The 22,214-nt window shown below is 34.7% G+C and overlaps 3 protein-coding genes and 1 pseudogene across 3 annotated transcripts; 2 read left to right on the forward strand and 2 right to left on the reverse strand.

Annotated features, from left to right (window-relative positions):
* Positions 1-555: 555 nt before the first annotated feature.
* LOC133876351 (protein FAR-RED IMPAIRED RESPONSE 1-like) lies at positions 556-3,017 on the reverse strand. The gene is made up of 3 exons (XM_062314618.1): positions 2,912-3,017; positions 2,123-2,807; positions 556-2,026 (listed from the first exon to the last, which is right to left on the reverse strand). The coding sequence occupies exons 1-3, from the start codon at positions 3,015-3,017 to the stop codon at positions 556-558; spliced, it is 2,262 nt and encodes a 753-aa protein (XP_062170602.1).
* A 2,250-nt stretch (positions 3,018-5,267) lies between these two features.
* LOC133874637 (heavy metal-associated isoprenylated plant protein 47-like) lies at positions 5,268-6,457 on the forward strand. Its single transcript, XM_062312510.1, has 3 exons — positions 5,268-5,590; positions 5,686-5,764; positions 5,864-6,457. Exons 1-3 carry the CDS (start codon positions 5,585-5,587, stop codon positions 6,022-6,024), a joined length of 246 nt encoding a protein of 81 aa, XP_062168494.1. The 5' UTR covers positions 5,268-5,584; the 3' UTR covers positions 6,025-6,457.
* Positions 6,458-6,906: 449 nt separating this feature from the next.
* On the reverse strand, positions 6,907-8,221 carry LOC133874564 (uncharacterized; annotated as a pseudogene).
* A 9,258-nt stretch (positions 8,222-17,479) lies between these two features.
* LOC133875630 (heavy metal-associated isoprenylated plant protein 47-like) lies at positions 17,480-18,395 on the forward strand. Its single transcript, XM_062313827.1, has 3 exons — positions 17,480-17,625; positions 17,719-17,800; positions 17,932-18,395. Exons 1-3 carry the CDS (start codon positions 17,620-17,622, stop codon positions 18,234-18,236), a joined length of 393 nt encoding a protein of 130 aa, XP_062169811.1. The 5' UTR covers positions 17,480-17,619; the 3' UTR covers positions 18,237-18,395.
* Positions 18,396-22,214: the final 3,819 nt, after the last annotated feature.

Below are 22,214 nucleotides of genomic sequence, written 5' to 3' on the forward strand. Positions count from 1 at the left end.
AGAGACCCATTTTACCCATCCAACTGACTTCTTACCAGCATACCTCTGTTAAAATGAAAAGAATCAGCCACCAAAAAATTTGAACTGCAGAATTTTACGATAACAATTACATGATAACAAGGTACAAATTAATGATCCTACAAAGTACAAAAAGCCCAACCTAGAAACCATAAAAATGAGCATAACAAACTCATACGCACAGTAACATAACACTTACCAAAAGTGAGAACTAGAAAATCAACCTTCGTTGGAAAAACGGGGCACAACATGATTCTGTAGGATTCGGGGTCCCTGTAAATCATGACAAAAATATTATATACAATACCAACATCCTTTTATATAGTTCATCAGTTATCATTTGTTTTATTCTGGAATACCTGAGTAATTACACTATTTTGAGTTCCGATTACATTGACATGTAATATTAGTTATGGAAGGCAAAAAGCTTCATTTGTGTCCAATGCGCATTGTTGTTGTGTTCCTTCGCAAGTCTTCAATTAATAAATCATATAAACATGTTAAAAAATCATTTTAAAAATATTCAAAGAAGCATAATTAAACACAAGGAACAGAAACAACCTTCTTTACCTTTTTTGTTTTACTCTTTTTTTTACTATTTGTGTCACTTGTTTGATTCTTTTTTCCTCGTGTCCTCTTTGTCACCACTTTTTCTACTCCAGAAGCCATCCTTTTTGATGGTGGCTTCCCTCTCATTCGAACCACGAGAGGACTACGAACCATATTACTTTCCATCGTCGTACCATCCTTATTACTTTCCACCGCCATACCATCAATGGACAAATTACAAGTAGTAGAACCACTAACAAGTGCTTGAGAAGGTGGACTATGTTCACAGATCGAACCATTGAATTGCTTCGTTAACATATGAACATATTTTTTCAGTGTCAGGCAATGTTCCACGCTGTTTGAGGCTATTTCTGCTAAAGCATGCAAATCTTTGCACAAGTCGAAATATCTTTCTGCACTCGGGTCACGACTACCTGAATCATAACTACTATTGATTTGTTTATAATTTCGCTTCAAGTTCTTCCTCCATCGGTTAAGAAAATATTTTTCTGGCAACGATGTAACTCCAACTATATTCAGTATAGATATGACATGTCTGCACAAAACTCCTCTTGATTCAAACAAGCAACAACTACAATTCACTTCACACGAAGATTCATTGTAGTTAACAGTAAAGCATACCTTTTTCGTGAACGCATCATTAATTTGTACCTGTTCAGTCACTTGATATATACACATTGCACCTTCTCTTGTGATAAGAGAACTACTACAATACATCACCTCTTTAATCTCCTCTTGTACTTCTTTGAACTTTGCAGTGGTGTAAAGTTGTTGAAATTTCTTCTCAAAAGGAAACCTGCTTAGACATGCAACTGTCTCATTAAAAGAAACGAAATCAGCAATATTCTCCTTCTCAACTTTTCTACGCAAAGCACTATCGTATTGATCCACAAATTCCTTCAATGTAGTTGATGAGTGCACATAACCATCAAAAAAAGCATTCATACTTTCACTTCGTTGCGTGGTAGTCATTCCAGCCCAAAATACATCTTTTAAATATGCCGGTACCCAAAAAGTACGCTCACTATATAACCCACACAACCATGCATTATCTTTCAGATTATAACAATCAAGTAGACTTTGCCAATTTGCATCAAACTCATCGCGTGTCTGAGATTCATACACACAACTTCGTATGGCACCCTTAATGGCATGGTACTGTGAATGCGATCCAAATTTTTCTGGAAGCTTTTTCAATATGTGCCACAAACACCATCTATGTCGAGTATTTGGAAAAACTTTTCTAATTGCATTCTTCATAGCCCTATTTTGATCTGTTATAATTGCACTCGGCGCTCTTTCATTCATGCAATTCAACCATGTCTCAAACAACCATACAAATGTCTCTGTATCCTCACTTGATATTAATACCGCCCCAAGAAGTATTGACTGACCGTGATGGTTAACTCCCACAAAAGGAGCAAATGGCATTTCATATCTATTAGTCAAGTAGGTCGTATCAAACGTAACCACATCCCTAAAATCTTCATACGATACCCTACTTCGTGCATCAGCCCAAAACACATTTCTCAACCTACAATCATCATCAAAATCAATGGCAAAGTAGAAATTATTATTAATTGCTTGCATCCTTTTGAAATAGTCACAAAGAGCTCCAGCGCCTCCTGTGCCAAGACGAAGATGCCTTGACTTGGCAATGAAATTACGGCAATCTTTTTCACCAAATTCTAGGTGCTCATACCCCCCTGCTTCAACTGCAAGTGAGTTATAACTCTTGCTCATACTTATTCCAGCTCTATCATTTATTAAAAGCTTTCTCTTTGCAGTAGAGTCCAAATTCTTATTGCATCTAAAGTATCTAGCTTTGCCTGGGCTTAAATCATGATTATGTTTAGCAGATACATTAGTCACATACCACTTTGTATCAACTAACCTTGCATTCAAACTAGCCTTGCACCCCGTTCTAGTTGTTTGAACTGGCTTACTTGAACTGGCTTTTCTAGTGCCTTGACGTGCACATGATAGAGTGATATAACATGTATGCCCACTTGTATTCTTTCTTTTATTCTTTTGTACCACCCCAAAACCTTGTTGCTTTCCATATTTCCTATAATGCAACGCAAGTTCATCTAAAGAGTTAAATACCATTCCTTGCTTAGGTTCATCCACATTTTCAACTCCATCTATGAGTTTCATATCATTCTTGCAATTGACATCATTATCTTCAGATTCTATATCATTTGCAGTTTCATTTTGATCTATATCAAAATGAATAAAACGAAGTTAAGAGAAACAACTATGAATAATAGCATTCATTAATATTTGAAGCAAAATTAAAGGAAGAATGAAACGCCTAACATACCATTTTGAGAGTCAATTTCAAGAGGCAAAACATCATCAATTGGAAGTTGTGTCAATGAATGATCATCTTCACATTCATTCCCCAATACAGATGGCGACAAATCCATCTATAAGTTATTCCACGGAAACATTTAACTAGTCATTATAAAAAAAAGGCTACTTTGGATTTTACTCAAATTTGATTTGTAGTTAATGGTATTTGAATGGAAAGTAAAACAATAAAAAATATATATATAATGCATAGAGCTGACTTAATCAAATGTAAATTCAAGTTCAAGAGCCAAGATGCTTGCAATTAAAAGTTAGTGAATTAAAGCTCCTTGACTTAAGAAATTATATTCCAAAAGAATGACATGGGCTTAATCAGTCCCACCCAAAGAAGAGAGTATATGGAGTTTAGGCTAAGATGTTAATCTCTTAGACATCTGAATGATTATCTAAGTAAATTGAACACAATAAAAAGGGATTTATCTAATTTTATTTTATTTTTTCAAGAAAAAATCAAAGTGTTGCATTTTAATTAGTATTTCGATTGAAAAAGGTACGCTTAGTTTTAAGCTTGCCAAATAAATTTCAGCACTACTACACTAATAAATTTCACACTTATGTTTTAATTCATCACACTAATTAACTTCAGCATTATTATATAAATACTAGTTTTTTAAGTTTTAGTATTACATACTAGTTTATAGAGAGTTCTATCATCTACGATTATATAAACCAACTTTCTACATGGTTCTTTTTGTTTTTTTTTTTTTTTTTTTCTCAAGTTGACCGGAAGATGGTTCAACTTTCTACATAGTTCTTTTTGTTTTTTTTCTCCACTTGACTGGAAGATGGCCCAACTTTCTACATAGTTATTTTTGTTTTTTTTCTCAAGTTAACTGGAAGATGGCCCCTTTCTACATAGTTCTTTTTGTTTTTTTTTTCTCAAGTTGACTAATTGACGGGAAGATGGTTCAACTTTCTACATAGTTCTTTTTGTTTTTTTTCTCCACTTGACTGGAAGATGGCCCAACTTTCTACATAGTTATTTTTGTTTTTTTTTCTCAAGTTAACTGGAAGATGGCCCCTTTCTACATAGTTCTTTTTGTTTTTTTTTTCTCAAGTTGACTAATTGACCGGAAGATGGCCCTTTTTTGTTTGCTAGTTACTAATTTCTTTATGAGTCTATGAAGATATAATGGTTCTCACAGAGTAGTAATCCAGTTCCTTCCGTTCTTTCACAAATCTGGCCCTCACCTCACGACTTCAACTTTTTATCTTCACACCCACTAACAGTTAGGTTTCAAGTCTTTCTCAGTTCTTCTTTACTCTCTTAGCCTCTCAATCTTTCTCTGCCTCTCTCACGAATCAGATCCCCTGAACCTAATACTAGGTATGATTCAACCAAAAAAAAATTATACCCAATAAAGTGTGGAAGCATCTTGTGATAAAGTGCGGAGAACGGCCGGAGATCCTGTCACTTTTGGCCGGAGATGGAGCTTGGAGCTTGGACGTTCCGGAGATGGAGAACCGTCGAAGTCGAACCGGAGATGGAGAATGGCCGAAGATCCGGTGACTTTTGGACGGACGAAGAGCTGGACGTACTGGTGGCGGCTTCGTAGGTGGTTGACAGTGGCGTTGAGGGAGGAGATGCAAAGATGGAGAGACGGAGAGAGGGAGGATTTTGGGGGGGAAAATGATTTTGGGGGGAAAATGATCGAGAGAGGGAGGGAGTCATTTACTTTTCAACGCTGTTTTTTCAATTTTTTTTTTATTTTTTTTTTATATAAGAAAAAAAAAATAATAAGAAAAAAAAAAAGACTGACGTGCCACGTCAGCTGGTGAGGGACGCTTGAGGGACGAATGATCGCCTTGTAGAATTACTCATTTTAAAGTGACATAAAGTTGAAGATAAATGATATTTGTATACACTTTTTTGTACACACTTACATTTGATAATATATACTAACATTTTGTTAATGTTGACTTTTTGGGTAGAACCATAGAAAGAAAAAAAGAAAGAGAGAAAAGGTTGGAAACAAATAATGTTACCAAACCTTGGAAATATGGATACCCATATGCATGTTATCCTAAATATTGTTATGTAGGGAATTTGAATACTCATACCCACTCGCGCATCTGGATTTCCGCTATTTGTAATCAACTAGATAATTGTTAATAGTCGTATTAAAAGTTTTTTTTTTTAATTTTTTTTTTTAAAAAAAAATATAACTGTATATAGAATCTCGTATAAAATTGTGCAGGGGAGGCCTAACTATTCTAGACACATACAATAATCAAAATGAGACCACAATCGATATACATATATAATGAAACATAATTAGCATTCTAGAACAGACATCCTTACTTAAATCTTATATTCCTCAATCCTACAATAGTACTCTACCACCATTCATCGATCTAAACTCCTCCATTTTAAAAGTACATGTGAAACGCGTTCACCAACTTCATGTCAATAATTCTTATAGTTTTCTGGTCCGCTTAAAATATATTATCTGGCGCCCCAGCTAGCTGCAGGCCGGCAAGAATATATCCTCCTCCTCTTAGCTACCCCACGCCTATAAATAGACCTTCCATTCATTTCTCCGTGCACACAGATTAAGCTTAATAATCAGAGTTCTCCCACGAAAGCCGCTTGTTAATTGTATATAATTGCTTCCGCAAAAACATGAAGGTAAATCTTGTTACACCAAGAACGCAATACAAGTAGTGCATTCAGAAACTTGACCTAATTAATTACATACTGTGTCTTTTTATGTTATGGTGCAGCAAAAAATAGTTATCAAGGTGCAAATGAGCTGTGATAAATGCAGAACCAAGGCCATGAAGATTGCTGCAACAACAGACGGTTAGCATCAAACTCATTACTTTTTTCGGGTTTTAAGAAGTAGAGTGCATGTACTCGAGGTGTTTAATTATATATAGTGTTTACATATTCTACGTACAGGTGTGAGCTCGGTAGCAATACAAGGGTCAGATAAGGATCAGTTGGTGGTGAGTGGCCAAGGTGTTGACTCGGCTAACTTGACCCGCTCGCTAAGGAAGAAGCTTTGCTATGCCACCATATTGAGCGTCGAAGAAGTGAAGGATACGAAAGAAAAAAAATAGGAACCAAATCCGGACGTCAACCCTTCACAGTTTCCAGCGTGTTGTCAACTATATCATCAACCATATCCCAAGTACTATGAAGTCGTCTACGATCCGTATCAAAATAACTGCTCCATCTTGTGATTGTACGATTTACGAGATCACCCTCTCTTTCAAACCCCCCGAACATTTGTTTGATCTGTTGAGTTTGGTTCACCATGTTGCTCCTAGCTAGTGTCATCTTGGAGCGTGTTATACATAGACTCTTGTTCTTTTTAGATTGGTCTTTTGGCCAATGCCTGAAATAACAAAAGTACTCGAACTTTAATGCCTGATATACCTTGAATGATTGAAGGTATATATAGCCGGTTTGGGACACGAAAAGTGGAGTATTCGTGGGATAAGCTTCGTGAAAAATAGCCTATCACTACAAAAGAATAAATTTTTAGTGGCCTACATTCAGTGGTGTTTTTGATCGTTTGACATGCGTGTAATTTGTTGCGTTTTTAACACACTACTAATGCTGTGGTCACTAATTGACATTTAATGGCGTGTCCAAATTGCTAGTGGCTGTTAAAAAACTCCACCCAGTACATGTATTGGGTGCATTTCTTGAATATAATTAATTGTTACTTTTTTGTTACTTTTATAGCGAAAGCTTTATAAGAGCATCATTATCAAGCTTTCCAAAATTTTCTCAATGTACTTTTTTGATTTTATCCATCACTTTTAAAAAGTTTCATACATCAAACTCTCTAAATATTTTTCTATTTTAATTAAATTCAAAATTTTTACTGATTTTTAGAATAACCACTTCAACTGTCATCAACATCAAAATCACACAAAACCATCTCATATTCAGCCTAGGAAAGCACCAAAAACCCCAAAACTCAAACAGGGGTTTATATGAGATTGCAAACACTAAGGCTACTGACAACCGAAAAACAGGGGAAAAATTCAAACAGAAACATCAAAAAATCCTACCCAAAGCCCATTCGTTTTTCTTCTCAAATAACCCCAAAATTTTTATTTACCCGAAAACCCTCAAGAACCCAGAAAATTTTCCCATAGTACTCCTACGGCTTCTCTCATAGAATTTCTACCCAGAATTTCAGTACCCATCAACAAGAAATCAAAACCTGAGAATCTACTTACCCACAAATTGGATCCCCACTGTTTGGGCTCTAGGTAAACGCCGGAAAAAATCCCATCTTTGGCATCGCCTGCGCCGTCCGTGACCCTCCGACTTCGGCTTCCTCCCCAGCAGCGGCCGACCCACCAGAAACTTCTCCCTCTCCCCTCCCGATCTCTCAATCTTCCTATGCGGTCCACATTTTGACAACCCACCAGGAAGTGAAGATGGAAGGCGCCATAGAGATGGAAGTGAAGACAGAAGGCGCGAATGGAAAAAAAATTGTTAAAATATTCAATAGAGAGTAGAATTCGTGAGCCAGATTCGTAGTGAAAATCTGACAAAAGAGGAATTAGAGAAACAATAGAACGCTTGATGCTGCCTGCTTATTGAAGCTTTTCTCCAAATTTTGGAGAAAAGTTTGAAATAGCTAGCTTGATACAGATGATCTTAACCTCTGGATGTTACCGAGGCCTCTGCTACCCATGACCAAACAGTCAAGCTTTAAATCCCCATGTCCCAACATCCCCACAGAGTTTGTCTCTTCCATCACTCCAGTAAATCTTTGCCACCACTGTCACCTGAACAATACAGCACAGAATGAACTAAACCTTCCTATAAATCATAAAAATAGAAAATACACAGTCGCTCGAATCAAAAGGTGAAAAGGGTACCTGTTTTTGCCTAGAAGCAGTGTCAAGCAAGTCCAAAACTTCAGAATCAAGGTCAACCTCGATCGTACTTTTGCACCACCTCCTATTCACGGAACTCTTCCAATGGAATCAGAGCTGCAGATCCAAGCTCCACGAAACCCATATCAATAAATCAGAAAAAGGAAATTAAATTAAAATTTTGAATAATAAAAGTACAGAGCTTTACGTGAACCGAAGGATGGCCAGAGGATATTGCGAGACTCGTCGCCTTGAGAGGGCTTGACGTGGATCACATAGAGAGTGTCACCCAAACACATATGGTATATATAATAACAAAAACGAAGACAAAAAAAAGAAAGGAAGACAAGAAAGAAGAAAGGAAGAAAGAATCGTACATGTGTAGGGGAGAAAGAGAGAAGATCTTCTAGGATGAGAAAAGGGGGGGGGGGGGGGAGGAAAACGAAAATAAATAGTGAGTGAGCGGGAATAAGAAGAAAAATGGGGGGAAAACGAATAATTTAGTAAGGTGTCATAGATTTAGCAGCGTGTCTCTTTGAGACTTCACTGAATTAGGGGCGTGCAGTACCAACACGCCACTAAATAGTGGGTGAGCGGGAGTAAAGAGAAAAAAATGGAGAAAAAAAAGAGGAGAAAACGAATAATTTAGTGATGTGCCATAGAGACACGCCAGTAAATAGTGGCGTATCAATCTGACATCTCACTAAATTAATGGTGTGTCAGTACCAAAAGTCACTAAATAGTGGGTGAGTGGGAGTAAGAAAAAAAAATGGGAAAAAAAGGGGGAAACGAATAATTTAGTGAGTTGTCATAGAGACACACCACTAAATAGTGGCGTGTCAGTATCAACACGCCACTAATTTGTGAGGTGACATATTCAACATGCCACTAAATTATTTAGTGATGTTTTATAAAATGAAACATTTCTAATTAGTGGCGTGTCATAAAGTAGGTTACTGTAGACACGTCACTAAATTGTTAAATTTTTGTAGTGGTTTCCTGCTCCATTCCTAGACATGCTTTTGTGTTAAGAGTTCCACGTTGCCAAGGTATATCTGGGTTGTGGGTTTTATAAGTTTTAAGCAAACATCTTCCCTTAAAGTGCATTTTGTGAAAGAGTAAGGCTCAATGGACTTTATCATGATATTAGAGTTTTAGGGCCTTTCCTCCCGTTGTACACGTGTTTAGACAATAGTGTCACACGTAAGGGGACTTTGGGAGTACTTGTTTTATTTTGCTTGGAATGAGCACGCCTTTGAAATGGCTTTTTTCTTTCGAGAGTTGGCTTTCTTAAGTTGAAAATCACACGAGTTATCGTTGCTATGACCCCCCTTCTAGTCAACGCTTGTCACCTCAGCGTCTATAGCCATGTTATTTTCATGGAGGATCTTCCCCTCCACTCTTTGACCTCCTTTCAGCCCACTTCTGAGCTTACTCAGTCCTTTTTCTAAATGGTTACTTTTCATGACAACTGCTAACTCCTTAGGATCTGGAGAACAATATAGGCTGCCCCTATAGTACTACTGCCTATACTAGTGCCTCCGCCGAGCGTATTAAGAGTCTCACATTGCTAAGGTATATGTACCTAGGTTGTGGGCTTTATAAGCCTTGAGCAAACCTCTTCCCTTAAGGTGTCTTTTGTGGAAGAGTAAGGCTCAATAAACTTTATCACTTTGTTCTTTGGCTTGTCTTTCGAGAAGCTATTGTGACTCGAGAAAAGATGTATGGATGGGGATACAGTGGGGATAGCCTTTGTTTATTCTGTCGGGCTGGGATGGAAAGCTAAGCTCACATTTTCTTTGAATGTAACTTCAGTAGGAGAATCTGGAGATCCTTTATGACTGAATGCTTGGTGAGTAACCCTCCGATTGGATGGGATGAGATTATGCAGTGGACTGTTGCAGAGTTACAAGGAAAGAATTTGAAGTATAGCATCCGTAAACTGTATCTTGGTGTTGTAGTGTACCACTTGTGGATGCAGAGAAATGCTCTGATACAAGGTCGTACTCCCAAGACCGAAGAGCTAGCAAATTTTAGCTAGTGTTAGATGGGAAGTCAGGACACGGGTGGTAGCTAAATTTCCTCTTTAGTGTAGGCAGTTGTAATTCTATTTGTGTAGGCTTATGTGTTTGCTGATGTAGTTCTGTTTGAACTTTTGTGCTTTCAGTTTGTGCTGCTTGGGTTGTTGTTGCAGCTTGTTTGTATTTTCCTTTTGGAACACTTGAATCCAGTTTTTACTAGTGGGCTTGTATTGTTGAGTTTGTTCTTATAAAATCTTTAATTCATCCAAAAAAAAAAAAAAAAAAAAAGTACTCGAACTTTACACGTACGTAGTTTAATTTGATTCTAAAATATTTAATATATATCTCGATATTCTGATAATTTAATGTCCAAAAGTAACTATCGATGTTTTCGTATGACTCCTGAGAATGTAAGATTGTCTAATTTGCCTTATTCTCAGGGTTTAAAAGATTTTCTTCTCCCAAAATACACGTACTAAAGGGGAGATAGATGGGAGAAGGGTTGGCGCACAGAATGAGAAAAAGTTAATTGTAAGAGCACTAATAGCAAACACTTAATCATTTTCTCTAATTTAGGAAAAATTTAAGGAACCAAACTACTTTTTGATTCCCTATAAAAAAACACGCACAATAGATTCCCTTAATTCTTCTTATATCAATTAAATACTATTTTTTACTCTTATTTTATTTTTTATTCTTTTTTCTCTTTCCTACTTTTATTTATTTTATTCATTTTTTTCTTCTCTCCATGCTCTCGCGTCTTCTCTGTCGCACCTAAATTTTGACCACCAGAATTTCCTTCCTTTCAATGAAAATCACTAGGAAGAAATGCTTCTTTTGGGTCAATTTCCAAGCCATCCATAGAAGCATCACGAACCCAAGAACCCACATCACCTCTGTTATCAACGGAATAGTCATCAACAGCACAACATTTCTCAAGCTTCGCGTGCGCTTTCATCTAGGTTTGCCAAATGAAAACACAATTTCACGAAGGAGCAATAGATGACGACAATGAGCTAGGCGTGTTCTCGTAGTCGCAATTTCAGCAGATGCCCACATCACCTCTGTTATCAACGAGGCATGGGCGTGTTCTCATAGTCAGTGGGTCTCCAAGTCTTAGTGATTATCGGACGAATTTTTGGCGTGGTCGGGTTCCTATAGCCCCGCAACAATTCTCATATGTGCAGGGGCGGTCCTACATTGGGGCTAGGGGGGACCCTGGCCCCCCCAAGCCCCAAAATTTTCCCCAAAATTTTTTTTTTCACAAAAAAAAAAAATTAAAATTAAAATTTTACCTCCTAATTTTTTAATTTTTTTAGTTTTGCCCCTTCAATTTTTTTTTTTTTCGATTTGGCCCCTCCATTTTTACCAGCCTGGGTCCGCCACTGTATCTGTGTGTGAGAGAGAGAGAATCAGAGAAAGGAAGACAAGGAAGAAGAACGAAAAAGAAAGAGAAATGACGCGTGAAGGAGATAGTCAGAGAGAGACGTTTTTTTATTTATTAAAATTTTGGATTGGGAAGCTTCAGTGCTACCTAATAATGAAGCCCTAAAATATAGTAACTGTTGTGGCTTGGTTTTTTTCTAATTTTTTCCAATTTTTTCCTATTTTAGGGAATAGAACTACTTATAGGGCATCTGCTACTATTACTCTAAATTCAATTGTGTGGTATTAGACGAGAGTCTTTTTAACATTGAAGAAATGTGGATTCCTATTTCCACAAATACACTTAAAAAAAATTAAAAAAACAAGTAAAAAAGAAGAAGAAGATATTAATTTTTAGGAACCCTGATGATAGAACATATAAATTATGGAAGTTGAAACCTTCTTCTTTACCGAGCATTTATTGATCATATATAGAGGTTCATTACATAGTTTAAGATAAACACTAACTCTAGTCTAGCAACCGAATTTTACCTTTAAATACATTCAAACTATAACACTTGAAATCTTATCTAGCTATTATACTATTGTATTATGACTCTATAATAGGACTCACTTTTAAATAGAAGTAGAGGACTTCTTAGTAGAGTTTCGATTGGACACCTCCACAGATTGAGCCGCACAAGACCCCTACTGAGACTTTGAGTCTTGTGCAAGAGGTGTTCTAATACTTGAAATTCATGGGAATCTAAATTCTCCCAAGTTATGTAGAGGCCGATCGAGACAAGAATTTTTTCTTGGGTAGGGTTAATTGGAGGGGGAGTGACCAAATAAAGTTTAAGCATTACATGAATAAAAACATTTCAAACAACATATTTTTATACATAAATATTATTTTGTAAAAAACTTGTAACACATTTTTCCTAGCATTGAAACAGTCTATCTTCTACCGAGAAAAACAAATTAATTAATTATTTTTTATTATATATATATATATATATATATATATATATATATATATATATATATATTTTGTGAGAAAAGCCCTGAATCTCAACATGAAATTTTTGGACGTAGATCGACTTTCTCCAGCAAACAACTTGTGGCAGAAATTTTTTGTTTTTTGTTTTTTCTTTTCTATCTAGCGTACGTATTGATGCTGGGCAGTTTTATTACCAGTTTTTTTGTCAGGCCTGTTTTATTTAATATAAAAATATAAGATATTTTTTAATAAAACACTCCAACACCTTTTAAATAAAATATTACAGCAAAAGAAAAAAATAATAGTTACAATAAACAATGTCTCACATTGGATAAAATTATTACAACCGCTTGAAATAAGGTTAAACATCGAATAAACTTTCTCTTCCAAATAGTAAAATGTTTGGCTTTACACTTTCATCTTATTCTTATTCCACTTTTGTTTAAGTAGACTAATAATATTGTTAAAAAATTCAGGGTCCCATTACACTTTCTTTATTATCTCTCACATTATTGGTCAATGTAAATAAGGATAGAATAGGAGTGGGATGAGAGTGTACAACCAAGCATTTCTTGTTAAAAAATTCAAGGTCCCATTACATTCTCTTATATTATTGGTCCACCTAGATAAAGGTAGAATAAATGTGAGATGAGAGTGTACAACTAAATATTCCTCTTACAAATAAAAAGAAATTCACTAATCATTCTACGAGAAGAAGAGCAAAACAAAATAGTAATATATATATAAGGAGTTTTTTTTTTTTTTAGGAGGGGCGGGCGGCGTCGAGGAAGACCAGTGTTGCCTGGGTCCTTGCATTAGGTAAAATAACAATGTAGTAATATTATTATAATTAATTATATATTATTCTAACCTTTAATCTCAACTGCTCAATCTTCCTAAAAGTGGGGCTAGTGCCAATGGCCCAATGACTTCAGAATTTTTGTGCTTTCAGATTAGGAGGCATGCAAATCTTGGACCTAAGATCGATCGAATCTACCTTTAATTTGTTTTGGGAGTCAGATGATCGGAGGATTCTTCCAAATCATTAGTCACCTCCATAACAAGTGACCGACAGACGGGCAGAGAGAAAGAGTGCAGTGAGTGCACATATATATAAGTACTAGACTTCTTGAACGCGTCTACAACGTAACAGTCAGCATTAATTACCTGCAGTGTGGCCCTTAAATCTTAATTGTCTGACTTTTCAACCAGCCACCAGGACTGACATGTTGTTTTGAATATAAGTTTTTCAATTCCTCGATCATTCCTATAATATGTATGGGAATGAAAAAAATCTCTGGGCTTATTTGGTAAGTGATTGTGAATTGGAATATTTATTTGAATAGTAGTAAGAAATGATTGATGTGATAGAAAATTTGAGAATGTTTTATAGAAAAGTGAAAAAATTTTGTTTTGTAGTGGATTTTTTTGGTTGAATAATAATAAAAAATTATTGATGTGATGTAAAAAATGTAAAAAATTAAGAATGTTTTTGATTTGATATTTTTGGGAGAAGTAAAATGAAAATAAAAATTTTGTGGATGATTTACCAAACAAGCCTTCTATTCTTTTCGAATTTTTTTTCAAAATTCGGTAACTTTGCAACTCGGAAAAAGCTCCTAATTTTAATTGTTTTTCAAAATGGGTACAGGCTTTACGCGTGGATCCACCAGGAGGTCAACACAAGTAGGATGCACGCGAAAATAATAATTATTTTTTCACCAAGAGCACAAGTGAAATTCACGCGTAAATAATAATTTTTTTTTTACCGGGAAGTCAGCATAGGTGGGATTTATGCATAAATAATTATTTTTTTTCAAATTCAAAACGTTTTTTAATATTTTTTTTATAGTAAATAAATATTATTTCAATCATCATTCAACATTACTTTTTATAACACTAATCATTATACACAACTTTTTATGCCTTCAATCATTTTCAATCATTTCATAACATTAAAAAATACTAATTTTCAATCTAAAAAATCCAACATCCAAACATAATTTCAAAAATAATTCTGGGCTTGTTTGATAAGTTACAAAACAGAATAGCATAATGATGTTACTGTTCACGTACTTTTTTTTTTTTTTTACTTTTTTATATTTTCTACCACCAATCAACATCAAAACATTCACACTTTTTTCACTTTTTATATCATATCAATAATTTTTTATTACCATTCAAATAAAAAAATTCACTGCAATACAAAACTTTTTCACTTTTTTATACAAATTCTTTTTATTTTATATCATATCATTACTTTTTACTAATTCCAAAACTAACAATTCACTACTTTGTTCTATTATGTACATATCTTTGCCAAACAAGCCCTCTAATTCTACTCATCTCCCAAACACATTTTCTTTACCTTGAAATTCACAATCAAAATAAAATTTTAATTTTAATTTCAAAAATTTAACAACCAATCGAGCCATTAATCGAGTATCATGATTGTAATTAAAGAGCAAGATGGTGCCACGTGGAAAAGGTTCCATATGACTCAGCCATTGGCAATATTGCTCTAGCACCTAAAGTATATATATATATATATATAGATAGTTACCTGGCCAGTAGTGCTTCTTTGTCTCCTATCAACGTCACAGCTAGATTACTGAAAATTGTGACGACTCTCTCCACTAGATAAGTGGGAATGTGTTGCAATTATTAAAGCAATCGAGGGGATGATTAATTGTTTTTTATGCAGGCTACTTCATTGAGAGCATTCCCCATGAACCTTTTTTTTTTTTTTTTCGAGCTAGTTACACAGTTTATTCATGTGCCTAGAGCTTGTAACCAAGTAGCTCATGAGCTAGCAAAAGAGGCAATTCGTACTAAGGTTAAGAGCGTCTAGTCGAAAGATTAAAGATATTCCACCAAGTATTTTTACCTTTGTTTGGAGGGAGCTTTCCTGGCTTCCAGCCCCTAGATCCCAAATATGGGGTCAGTATTTTCTCACTTATATGCAAGATGATAGCAAATTTCCTTAAAAGAAAAAGAATTGGGTAAGAATTAACCTCAAGAAATTAAATTGTTCTACATTAATTGTGATGATCAGAGTGCATGCTAAACGTCTTGTGAAAAATCAGTACTCTTTTTATTCTAAAACGAAGCATTAACTATTGAGGTACCATTTCGTAAATTCTCTACTCATGGATAAGGGAGTAAACTCCCTTGAAAATTAGGGGTGTAAACTCGGAGTCGGTTCTCAGTTATTGACTAAAACCGGTAACCAGCTCCGAAGTCCTTGGTTATTGGAAATTAACAATTGGCTCCAATAACCTGCAGTTACCCGGTTACCCCAGGTGGTACCCGGTTATTTGGACTGGGTGCTGAAAGCCTGAAACCCACTCTCCAACATACCCCGTGGATGGCAAATCAACAAGTTGATTGGCTTGTCCGATGAGAGGTATTATCTTTGTACAAAGTTATTTTCTTTAAATTGGATTGAAAGAATCTCCTTCAATTAGATCAGTTTATTAAATTGATATATGTTTAAAATGCATGTAAGAATTAAATACTCTATTAAAAATATAAGTAAGAATCATGTGCATTATAAACACGTACGTGTCAATTTAATAAACTAAATTAGAAAAAAATAATAATAATTTCTCCAGTCTAATTTTAAGGAAAACTTTGTTCTTTATCTTTTTAATCTTGTGATGTATTGTTGGACACCGCCCTGAGTAGGTTGCTGTGCGGTTGTAAATTGATTAGGAAAAAAAAGTATTATAATAATTCATTCAGAATTATAACTTTGCCAAACCTTGGAAATATGGATACCCTTACGTTATCCTAATTAATGTCGCTTTGTAGGAATTTGGATTCCCGCTATTTGTAATCAACTAGATAAGTCTTGTCGTCCCAAAGAGGTAGCTCAATCGGCTGGGGATCACGCCTCATGAAGCGGAGGTCATTAGTTTAAATCTCTTCTCCCCCTCTTGTGTGGACACGTCTAAAAAAAAATAATAATAACTAGATAATTCTCGTCGTTAATAAAGTTTCTTTATTAAAGTGCTTTTTCAAAAAAAACTATTCTATGAAAAGCCTCCGGGCTCAAAAGTTATGGGAGGAGGGAAGCTCTGTGGGTGTTTGACAAGTATTTGTGTTGTGACATTTTTGTTGGAGTAGTAGTAAGAAGTGATCGATGTGATATAAAATATAAAAAAGTTTAAAATTGTTTTATGGAAAAGTGAAAAAGTTGTGTTTTACGGTGGATTTTTTTTTTTTTTTATTTAAATAGTAATAAAAACTTATTGATGTGATATAAAAAGTAAAAAAAAAAAAAAAAAAAAAAAAAAAAAAAAAAAGGGTTCGAATGTTTTGGATTTGACCTTTTTGAAAAAAGTGAAAAAAAAAAAAAAAAAAAAAAGATAGGAAATGAGATGCTTGCCAAACACCCCCCATCTTTCAATTCCCTCTCCCTCCTCACCCCTTTCTTCTCTCCCCCTCACCTCCTTTTCCCCTTCTTTGCTTATATACGCCTTTTTTGAGACTCTTATCCTGCTGAGGTTTTCTCTAGCATTATTCATCTCTTTGAAGGCCTTTTATCTGGGCTCTTTGTTTAGTCGTCTTTACTTGCAGTATCGGTTTTTGGCATTCGTGTTAATAATTAATAGTGTCAGGTAATTCATTTCATGTATTTCCTTTCAATGTCTTTTTTTTTAGTGCTTATTGTTGGACCAGCTAGCCCTAATTTATTGTTTTTAGTTATAATTTTTCTTCATTTATCTATGAAAAAAAAAAAAATTAGATAGTCTCGTCAATAATCTTTGTACAATTAAGTAAATATCTGGGACAGGCATCCTTACCTAAATCTTACTTTCCAAATCCTACATTATCTTAGGCCCCGTTTAGTAATCCCCCGCCCTTCCCCTTATGGGAGAATTTTTTTTTTTGAGTGAGAGTAAAAAGTGATTGATGTGATATAAAGTAAAAAGAATTTATATGGAAAAGTAAAAAAAAATTGTATTGTAATGAATTTTTTTATTTAAATAATAATAACAATTGTTGATGTAATATAAAAAGTAAAAAATATTGAAAATGTTTTGAGTTGATTTTTTTAAAAAAAATGTAAAAATAAAGGGAGGAAGTTATTGAGCGGGGCTTAACCATTCCTCTAAAGTAGTCCTTTTTAATTTTAAAGTACTACACGTGAGCCACGAGCGCGCATCAACATCGATCCTCAAAGTCAAGTCAGTCATGAGTCAATAAACATACTGTTGAGGTCCGCGTAAAATATGTGTAGTTTCTGGAGCCCGGCCGGCCAGGCAGGAATCATCCTCCTCTCATCCCAATTCCCATTTCCCACGCACGCCTATATATAAATAGACCTTCAATTTATTTCTCCTCCATACACACAGATTAAGCTAATTTTGATCAGAGTTCTCTCACGAAAGCCGCTTGCTATTGCTTCCGATCCTCTAAAACATGAAGGTAAATCTGGCCTATTACATGCATGCACCAAGAACGCAGTAAAAGTAAATTCTGAAACTTGACCTAAGTGTGTCTTTTTATGTTATGGTGCAGCAAAAAATAGTTATCAAGGTGCAACAACTGAGCAGTGAAAAATGCAGAGCCAAGGCCATGAAGATTGCCGCGAGAGAAGATGGTTACTTAGCTAGCTAGCATCAAACTGATCATGAATACTTAATTTGTTCGGGTTTTAATTAAGAAGTAGAGTACATTGGAGGTAAGCTAGTACTTAATTATAATATAATAATGTTTATATATATTCTACAGGTGTGAGCTCGGTGGCAGTAGAAGGGTCAGAAAGAGATCAGTTGGTGGTGGGTGGCGAAGGAGTTGACCCGGCTAACTTGACCAGCTCGCTAAGGAAGAAGCTTTGCCCAGCTGCCACCCTATTGAGCGTCGAAGAAGTGAAGGAAAAAGTGGAAAGAAATCCGGAAGTTATAATTAGCCCTTCACAGAGTGTTACCAACTTTTCAGAGTACTTACCAGCGTATTATCAAATATACCAAGCACCATTTCCCAATTCCTATGAAGTCGTCTACGATCCGTATCCAACTAACTGCTCCATCATGTAATCGTCCCGGCCGGCCCCTAAACCTTTGTTTCTGTTAAGTTTGGCGCACTATATATGTTGCTTAGAGTGTGTTACTTAGGTAATTCTTCCTGTTTTTAGATTGGTCTTTTGGCCATTAACGCATGGCTGAAATATAAAATAAGCACTGTTTTAGATTGTACTTCATCGTCCTCACTATTGGTGTTTAAAGACTCTTGATATCTAGCTAATTATAACCGCCTACAAGTTTGTCGGGGTTACAATTTGTGTTTGCATTTCGAAGCATTTGTATAAAATTATATAAGTTAATTTTAACTCGATCAATTTAATTAATTAAACAAATTAAATCTGTTAACCTTAATCCGTTAATTTCGGTCCGATTTATACATATCAAATTCACATATTGTGTAAAAGATTATTAGGCCGTAATACAAAGAGGTTTCAATTCTTCCAATTCAGTTAGAATTAATACACCTAAACAATGGTCTGACTTGGAATGCCATTGGATTCAGCAATGGACTTTACAGCTGGTATCGGCTTATATATTCACGATTAACGTACCCGAACAAATTAATTAATCACTTTCAAGGCATGGTACCACAACTGATTTTACAACCTTTATTTTTTTATTTAGTTTTCATACGTTCAATTTCAAGCCAGTGATCGAAGACCTTGAGGTGGAGTCTCTTTTTTCTTCTTTGACTTGAAGCTTAGGTTTTGAATACATACGGAAAGAAAATTTGTGAGTTAGGCCATTATGCAATGGCTTAATTAACTCACAAATTTTCTTTCCGTGTGTATTCAAAACCTAAGCTTTACGTATGACAAAGAAGAAAAAAGAGACTCCAGCTCAAGGTCTTCGATCACTGGTGATAAAATAAATATATGAAATAGAGAATATATGTAAAAGAGAGAAAGAGCAGAAGAGAGAGCGGAAATATATTAAGGACTATATTCTATTGAGTCTTGATGCACATAACATATTACAAGAGACCTCATATATGAGTAGTGACCAAAAAATCCTAGAGTAAATAAGGTAGAGAATAAATCGTATTAGGAAAGATAATAACCTTAGAATAATATAATATTCTAACATCCCCCTCAAACTCAAGGTGAAAGATTATGAAATCTTGAGTTTGAAATTAAAAGCCGGATTTAAATGCAGCCAAAGTACTCGATTGTAATGTCCAATAAAATATTTAATGAGTTTATTAAATTTAAATAAAAATACGTCTATTTGGTATGATTTATTTTATCTATGAAAAAATAATAAAGAAAAAATATAATAAAAGTCAAATGAAATAAGAAAAAAAAAAAATAAAAGTAAAAGGTGTGGGGCGCAGGTGTGCGCCCCACATGAAATAAAATGAAGGGCCAAATGGCCCTTCACAAAAAGGAAGGGCCAGTCGGCCCTTAACACAAAAGAAGAAGAAAATGTGGCGCACGTCCGTGCGCCACTTTAATTAAAAAAAAAAAAGAAAAGGGCTGACGCCCATTTAGGGCATCTCATTGGCCTTTTTAGTTTGAACTTTTCACTTGATATTGGAGAAACTTCTCAAAAAATCATATGCATTGAGCTCTCTAAAATTTCTCTAAACTAATTCTTGTCAGAATCTCTCACCAAATTCAACCCCAAATTTTCTCACGCTATTCATTAAAATATTATTTTATTTTCACTTCCCGCCCATCTCACTTTTCCTCCGTCTGTCTATCCTTCTCTGTCTCGCTCTCTCTGCTATACAACACCACGAGAGTCCATTAAAGGCACTCCTAGGATCTTCTTCCTGAACTTCACTTAGGTACTGTATAACCAAAAATTATTCTAGACCCAAATCGGCACAACTCCACTTGGGTTCCTCTGTACCAGTTTCTTTTGTTGCCGGTAATGAGCAGAAAACGCACAACTGATGACTAGCTCTCTGGCAAGAGCTACCATTGAAAATTTCAGCAATAAAAACTCAAATGAATAAAAAAAAAAACAATATACCAAGATTTCCACCACAAAGTGTACAAACTTTTCCGAATTTCTGAACATGGATGCAAAAGGCAATACCCAAATCAACCAATTCTAGGAAAAACAATGGCTGGGTACCTGAATTGGCGACTTTTGAGAACTCCCACAGACGGAATTCCGAAAACCTAATTGAAAAGAGAGCCTCTGAGATCTTTCTAATCCACTTCGAAGCTTATTCAACCCCCTTCTGCCTTTTCGTTGAATGTATGCGCCGTAAATTTGGGTTCTGGGCTGGTGATTTATCGATCTCCTTTGCAGGGAGATGGGTGGTTGTTGAAGAATACATGTTGGACGTTGGATGAAGGGAGTTGGCCGGTTGTTGGTACAATTTTGATGTTCAAGACAGTTAAAGTAGTTGATCCAAAACTAATAAAAAATAATATTTATTTAAAATAGAAATTTTTTTTAGAGAGTTTGATGGAAGAGACTTTTTAAAAGTGACAGTTAAACTCAAAAAGGTTGACTTTTTCACTAAAATTTAGTGAAATTTTGAAGAGGCCAATGAGGATGCTCTTAGTCTCAAACCTCCTCATTTTTATTTTCTCTCCTTAAGGTTTTTCATGAAAAAACTTTGATCCACAAAGATCTAACCGTCCAAACTCAATTCCGACTTCAGAAACGTGATCTATGAAGCCCGATCTACATTTCTACCGATTGATTTGAGGTATTTTCACAAACTCTTAGTCTTTGAGATTTTAGATTAAATCTAATAAGGATATATGAGTTTGATTTTATGTGTTCTTAGGATTTGTTATGAGGAACTTGTTAAACACTCTCCAAGTGTTGGATTTACATTTGGTGAAATTTTTTGTGAGTTTCCTCAAACCCTAACTTTTGGGTATTTAATTTTAATTGAGTTTTTATGTGATTAACCCTTAGTAAAATGTTTATGGATTAATAATATTGTGGTGGAAGTAGTGTTTTATAAATTATGAGTTAATTTTGGAAAATTTAATTTGATGGGTTAAATTAATTTGGGGTTTTTAAGTGTTTAAAACTTAGATTGTTAATTTGTGGATTAATTGTAGTCATAGTGATGATTAATCTCAAATTAGGTATGGGTTTTGTAAAAATATGTATGTATGGGTTCGGTTCTAATATTAGTAAAAATAAATAATTATGGATATTTAGTTTAAATAGTATTTGCGAAGTTAACCCTAAGATTTTCTTATGGGTTAATGTTATTTTAAATGTGTTAATGATTTAAGTTAATAAGTTAATAATTATTATAAAAGATTAATGAAAATAATATTAGAGTTAATGGTATTGAGAAAATGTTAGTGAGAAATAATTTAGAAATTAGTGCATATAATTTTAAGGTTAATGTTAGTATAAAAGTGTTAGTGAAATTAATTGCGGGTTAATAAATAATTAAATAGTGATTTTAATATCTAACCCTTAGTAAATACTTTAAGTTAGTGTTGTTTGAATTTTAGTTAGTGTCTAGGATTTATGGGTAGACGTTTGGAACCCTTAAAATATTATAGATTTTCCAACGGTTTAGCCTTGAGCGATTCAAGTGCTAATTAGGGTGTTAATTGTTTAATGTGTTAAATAGTGCAATGTGTTATTCGACAGTGATACATTGCAAGGTGATGTCTAGGAGACCTGGTGCTTAATATCCACGCAGCCAAGTGATATTTTACTCACTGAGAAACTATTATTTTCATGTATTATAGAATTGCAAAATATATATTGTCTTGTAAATCCGAACCAACTGTATGTTAAATATATATGTTTTGCTTAATTTGAGTACTTTAAAGTATGTTCAAATATATCAAGGATAGTTTTAGAATATAGTATAGTATGTTGCATGTTTTGGATAAAATATTAATTTTTTTTTGAAAAGTATGATTTATCAGCATGATACAGTAAAGCAATATTTACTAGTCAAGCACAGAGCATAAAGCATGTAGTATAGAGCATAAAGCATGCAGTAACCCAGCAGTAGCTTAGTTCAGCAGTTTAACAGCAGCACAGTAGCAT

Source organism: Alnus glutinosa, chromosome 8, assembly GCF_958979055.1.
Source record: "Alnus glutinosa chromosome 8, dhAlnGlut1.1, whole genome shotgun sequence".
Lineage (NCBI taxonomy): Eukaryota > Viridiplantae > Streptophyta > Magnoliopsida > Fagales > Betulaceae > Alnus > Alnus glutinosa.